Source organism: Lissotriton helveticus, chromosome 2_2 (assembly GCF_964261635.1).
Source record: "Lissotriton helveticus chromosome 2_2, aLisHel1.1, whole genome shotgun sequence".
In the NCBI taxonomy this organism is placed as follows: Eukaryota; Metazoa; Chordata; class Amphibia; order Caudata; family Salamandridae; genus Lissotriton; species Lissotriton helveticus.
In genome coordinates, this window is record NC_136060.1 from 489,029,887 (window position 1) to 489,036,660 (window position 6,774).

The 6,774-nt window shown below is 44.4% G+C and overlaps 1 protein-coding gene across 3 annotated transcripts in view; it reads left to right on the forward strand.

Annotated features, from left to right (window-relative positions):
• LOC144821563 (plasma kallikrein-like) overlaps nt 1–6,245 on the forward strand; it is a 276,797-nt gene extending 270,552 nt beyond the window's left edge. For all 3 annotated transcript variants that reach the window (XM_078678747.1, XM_078678749.1, XM_078678748.1), the window contains one exon: nt 5,937–6,245. In XM_078678747.1, coding sequence (XP_078534873.1) covers nt 5,937–5,950 — 14 coding nt within the window. In that variant the 3' untranslated portion in view covers nt 5,951–6,245. The remainder of the gene's footprint in view (nt 1–5,936) is intronic.
• The last annotated feature ends 529 nt before the right edge of the window (nt 6,246–6,774 follow it).

The window sequence follows — 6,774 nt, forward strand, 5'->3', positions numbered from 1 at the left end:
AAGGATGTTTCCCCCCGTCACTATAATATATCGTTCGTTCTGTTCAGGCCCTGTTCCCCGACGTAAGGCCTCATTTAGATCTTCTAAGACCCTGTGTTGGTCAGCCTTTGGGATATTATTATACAGGTTAATCAGGGTAATGGACTGATTTTCACCAGGCTTTATCGAGAGAACCTGGTAGTAATCCCCCCCCCCCCTTATTTAAACATTTACTGCTTAAGTTGGCCCTATTAGAGATGAAGGTACATACCCCCCTGAGGGTCTACCTCTATTGTTCGGCTGTGCCGCTAAAAAATGTGTGCGGTAGCCCTCTAGGTGTAGCTCAGATTTTACCCAGCATTCCTGGAGACAAATTATATCAAATTTGCCAACCAGTGCCAGGAAAATAGGGTCCTTTATTATATTTGACAGGCCCGCTATATTCCATGATAGTAGGCCCATCCTGACCCTCTGATCATAAAGAGGTGTCCCTAAATCTTTCGTAGAAGTGATTAGCGTACAACTAGACCGGGAAGTGTGAACTGCTCTCTCTCTATCTCCATCATCCCCCACAAACTTGGTTAATGACTCAATTTTAGCTGACATATTAGCTTCAGTCTCCTTAAGGTGGTGACTCTCCAATGCGTCCAACCTAGTCGTCCCCTAGTCTATGGGGGGCGGACTAATGGACAATGATAATTCAACCCCATCCCTCCCCCCAGAGGTAGTCCCCAAATCACCAAGGACCATATGTCTAAGCTCCTCATTGGATCCAATGCACCCCTCCCAATGCCCAGGCAAGTCTCCCGCAGCCGGTGGCAGTCAATCTACCATCTCAAGGCAGCTGAATCTGTTAGCAGTCTGAATGCCTCTCCAAGAGTCCCTGAAGGCAATATCCCTATTGAGATTTCTATTGAAGTTCCCGCCCCAATCCCCCCAATCGCCTCCCCAGTCTCGACGGCCTATTCTACGCCAATTCCCCTCATAATCAGGGCCCAAACGGCTCCTAGGTGGATAAAAAAAGGAAAGGCGTTTAGTTTCAATGCCTTCATTACCACCCTGTGTTCTCCAAGAGCAAATGTAGTCGGCCATACAGGGATCCTCAAAGTTTACCACAATGCAATCACCCTGAGTTGATTTCCTCTCCTGCCCTACCCAGGGTACCCTGCGCACCATTACAATCTTGCTCGACCGATTATGTGGAAGCGGTCTATTTTGATTTAGCCAATGGTGAACCTTGTTCATTAAAGACCAAGTCGGTTCCTCCACGTAGTTAGTCAGCTCTGGAACCCCCGTCATGACAACTACATAGGGGCTCGCCTCAGGCGGCAAATTAACAGCGAGCCTACTATCTTCTACACCCCTATTCCAATCCCTGATTGGAGGCACAGACAGGGGCCTAGTAGTTTTTTGTTCTTCAGTACGGTGTGTGCTAGGGTTTGTAGGTTTATCTATCCACTTGCTCTCTGTAACTGCAGGGGTCTTTGGTTTTGCAGGAACCACAGGGGTTGGTGTTTGTTTGACTAATGGGCCCGCTGATTTATTCGATTTGTTTGCTTGATTAGGTTTATTGGCCCCAACTTTGGGAGCCACAAGGTTCGATTGATTTTTGGTGTAAGTGCATAGATCGCCTAACTGTTTTTCTATATTTAAGAGTCTGATTTCTATTGGTGAGAGATGCAGTTTGAGAAGTTCACGCATTCTAGTTAGAAGTAGCCCATCGGCTTCTTCATCTTTAGAATCACCAACAAGAATAGCTGAGGCCTCGACACTACCTAAGCTAACATCCCCATTTGTCCCAACTAAAGGTGATTGACCATGCCCTATTAATGGAAATCGGTCTGGTACCTCTCTTAGTTTATTGGTAAATTCCGATACCTCCCCAGGGTTCTTTGAGTTGCTCTTTTTTCCCTTTTTCTTTGGTATGGCCCCCTCCCTCCTTCCCCTGGACCCCCTATTGCTGTTATCAACTGGTGTTAAGTTCATAACTAATTCAGGGGTCTTTTCCAGAGCCAGGCTTAATTGAGAGTCGCTTAGAAGTTGGGACACCGACAAATCAACCTCATCTGGAACACTATGTACGTCAGCATGAGTATGTACAAGGCCTGGTTCTCTAGCCTGCACTGGGGTTCTAGCAGCAGCAATCAGACCCAAGGACGATCTCTTTGCCAGGGCCAGATCTTGGGACACTTTACGTTCCATAAGAATGATCCCTTGATCTATAAACGAATTGGCCCTTACAATAAAACTATCCAATGGGCCAATCAACTTTTCCCCACCCGCTGTCGGTTTGCTCCGGGAACCTCTGGTAGACATGATAAGGTGCTAAGCACTATAAACAGAATCAAAAACACAACTGTAAGAGAAAAGGCTTAACAGTTTGTAATAGAATCAAATAGGCTTAGAAATTGGAAACTCACAGGACCTAGTGGAGGAGCCCGGTCCGGTCTCACTCGGTCTACAACGGGCTAAAACGGGCCTGCCCTTGGCCCGGGCTTAGCCTGGCGCACGCCCGCGCGCGTCCCACGTGCGCGGATTAGCTTCCAATAAAATAGGTGACGGTGAGGGAGGGGCGGGAAGAGGACCAGCTGCGGCTGATCAATGCCGCTCAGCAAGCTGGTCCTCGCAGTCCCGTGACTAGCCTGTGGTTGGGTGTCCGGTACCAAGTTCAGCACTGCAGCAGTTCTCCACGTTTTAAAGGCAGCACTCCCTTGGCAAACAAAGAACAAGGAACGAGCGGCTCCCGCGGAGCGGGGCCCGCGAGAGGTGGGCGAAGTACACAAAGATTTGCTGCAATAAAGATCAGCACTCCGGGGCCACAGCAACACACCCCAACAAGGTTAAGTCAGCACAATCCTGTGCTGTTAAACCACACATAAAGAAGCTGTTTTGTTGTCTTTCATCTCTAGCTCAACTATTCCAAGGAAAATACAAAGGAGAGGAGGCAGAATGGAGGACAGAGGAATTGAACAGTAATAAATAAAACGTGAATATGCATTTTAAAGCAACGAAAATTGCCTTAAGTGCCTGCACGAAGAAATCAGGGATTGGTTGGAGAGGGGGAACAATATGTCTAACTTCCTGAAATGTAAATGTAAATGTATTGGACTTGTAAAGCGCACAGCTGCCCGTAGGCGTCCCGGCGCTTGCTTAGGGAACCCATCCTGGTATTCCCCTGTGAGAAACCCCGGCAGGGTGTCCACAAGGTGAAAGCCAGGCATCCCGCCGCGAGGGGCCGTAGTGGAGATTAAGCAAGCTATTGCCCAGAGTTGCAGAGTGTGACCCCGTGAGTTGAGTAGGCACCAGAGCGAGAATTGTCAAGTCCGTGGAATTTTTGAGCCCGAGACCCGCCGAGGCGGGGAATCGAACCCTGGTCCACAGTCGATCTCAGCTTCTGGGTCTGCCGCCTCTAACCACTGAGCCACGCTTCTCCACTAACGATCCATGGTAGAAATTACACTTTCTAATAAATGGACTGTCATATTCTCAAATATGTTGCATTAGAGGATTCATTTCCACAGTGTGATAAACATTTGTTCCCGATGATTTTGCTAAAATAAGCAATTTTAGACAAAAGGCAAGAGATTTGGAAAAATCCCTTTCAAGTTGTAAAGCTTGAAGTGCAGTGCTCAGGTTAAAAAAGGCAAAAGTCGTAAAAAAGTATTTTATTCTTCCTATCGGCAAGCGTTCAGACATGCGGCAGTGATAGGTGGTATGTATGTACCTATTCTATCCATAGCTGCATATTCAGGCTCACAAATCATTTATTTATTAATTTATGTACTGGGGAATTATTTAGGTTCATGCGTCCCATTATATAACAATCTTGGAATTTGCGTGTATCACACACTAAGCGTTAAGCTCTAAGGGGCATATTATAAACAACTAGCAATATTTATCGCTAGAGAAGATTAGCGACCTTTTTTTATATCGCCAAGCTTCGCCGGATTTTATTGCAGAGATAACGTGCTATTAGCAACGTTTATTTCCAATGCGATAAAATAACCGGCGATAGCGGCGAAATGCATGAATATTTGCTGGGAAACAATAAAAAAAAAAATTATTGCCTTGCTAATAGGCGATAGCGATGTTAGCGACTGCTTTCGGTCACTAACTGGTTGGGTATGCCCACTTTGCATGTCATTAGCGATAAATATCGCTGACATGCAAAGCGGGCCCCAAACTGCTCGCTATCACCTAAAAGCTGTCGCTAACTCATGTTAGCGACAGCTTAATATGGCGATGAAATTATCGCCTCTTTGCGGACAAAAACGACAAATTTCGCCTGCCTTGATAATATGCCCCTAATTCTCCAGCATGTCTCACCCAGAAAATTCGTGGGTTCCGAAGGAGATGGGCACTCCCGGTTTGCCAGGGCTTTTGTTCTGCAACCACCCTTCTTCCGGAAGAAGAAGCTTTCTCTGGGGGGGCACCCAGAATCTGGAACTCGCTGCCACCCAGCGTCAGAAGAATTCCTTCCTTGTCTAGATTCAAGAAGGAAGCCAAGACTTTCCTAATGGGTAAATTCCTTCCATGAACACTCCCAGAGCATACAAAGGTCAGCGGCCTAAGGATATGCTCTCTTCTTGACCTCTACCAGTGTATGCCAATCTGGATTTCTTAGTTGCAGCCTACGCAATATCTTGCATCATGGTTGTTGCTATCTACTTTTACTTCATTTGTACTTCACTGTCACTTTAAGGGGCAGAGACGGGTGCTGTGCAGTCTGCCTCTGCTCCCACCAACGTTTGTTTTTCTCCCTTAAATTGTACCCATGTTCGCCTATTCCCTCTCATTGCAATATTTTGTTTATCACGGAAAAAAGTTCTCCTGATCCGTCTGTTCTGAACTTTTAGCCCTATAAAGCGCTTTGATACTCCAATGGGTCACATTCGCGCTCCATAAAACACTAAAATAAATAAGTAAAAAAAATATCTATACATCTATATATATATATATTTATATGTTTGCAGTTTGAGAAAGCGGATCACTTGGCATATCAGCCTTTTCTGACAACAAATTATGTGGAACTAAAAATTGCAAGCAGTGAACAATTCTGGCTGGTTGGAAGGAGCCCTATCAGATTTGCAGTCACAACCATCTCTAACAGTGATTGTGATTTGCAGCCTCTGAACCAATTAGAATTGACCCATGTTAGGCAGCCAAACAGAATAGATTGCGGCAAATTGCACTCTTCTGAACTGGCTCATGGTGCTGGTAGTCTGAAGTCAAACTTAATTCTGATCATGGAGGAACCTGACAATTTTTCACCAAACAAATGCAGCAGATTGTTGCTCCCTTTAGGTGAAATCTTAGCTGAAGATTTTAAACACCCCAATCCATCAGTATTCGGCAATACAAGTGCAGCAAGTCAAATTTTGCTTTATTCGAGGTTCACTCATAAAAGCATATACATTCTCCAATATAATACACTAAAATAGTAGTTAAAAAACTTGATATACAAACAAGTAATATAAAAACATAGTGAAATTACATCATAAAAATTAAATTGAAAATTTAAAATACAGATACTCTTTTGTTACATTATTTTACCAGTTCAATGATAGTTTACAAAAATGCCAGAATCAATGATCTAAAAACTTCTGTCTGACATTCCATGCCCATCCTAAATATTTAGCGGTAGCTATTGCTATAGGCAGTAAAGTGCTAGTACATATAATTTTTAAGGCTACAGTGCTACTAGTAGTACCTAAGGACTTACACAAAGGAGTTAACCAAATGCGTCTTGGTTCTGCATAGGCCGAACAAGCAAATAAAAAATGGCCAGTTGTTTCCTTATGTGCTCCACAAGCAGGGCAGTTACTGGTGGACAAACCACGCCACCTGCCTGTCAAAGATCTAAGTGCAGCATGTTTAGTATTTTCTGTTGAATAAATTGGGTCAAATATAGAGATTTGAGGCTCTCTTTGATTGTGTGTTTCTTTCTTGCCTTCTAGGCTATTTCAACTGATATTTTTGATCCACGGATTTACCTGGCCTTGCTCAGAGTTGGGCTCCCAGAAGCATGCTTTCCTGTACGGCTTGCACTGATGAGGGCGAGTGCATCAAACCTAACCCTTGGAATCAGAACACGTGTGGTGTTAACTTCTAATGTATGGGAGTCTGACAGCAGCCAGACTTAAAAGTGCCTGATTGTGTGAAGGTCACTGCACCACTACTATGTTAATATGTTAATGTTATTGTATTTTTAGAATAAAGATGGCGTTTAGGATACATGTATGGGACAATAAAGACATGGGTGAAGTGAGTCTCTCCAGCAAAGTCAATTATTAAGCAATGATTTTGTGAAAGTGGGAAGTAAAGTCATTTATCCTAATATGGAGGCGAAACAGCGCCAACCAGAGGAAGGGAAGAGAAACTGCATCAGCCATTAAAACGCATTTGGCAAAGGCGACACTTCCAATATGGCTCAATCTTTGATTGATTTATTCAGTACTTTCAGATCAAGATGGATCCAAAGGGAGAAACCAAAGAAAATAAAGGGAATAGACATTGCAGTAAACATCGGGAACATGATGAGTTCACACTACCATCATCAGTGAGAAATTCAGGACATTGAAAATAACCTGAAGTTGGGGAGATCAGATGAAGCGTTCACGGGATCAGGAATGGAACTGTAGACTTCACAAAGTTCACATCTGAGTATTGATGCAAAGTCAATCAGCAAAAAGGGGCACGTGTGACAGGCTCCGCAATGCTTTCTACCTGGCTGTAGTCTAGCCTGACCAGGTGTCCCTACCACTGTTACCCACTTACTAGCGCATGGGACGTGGC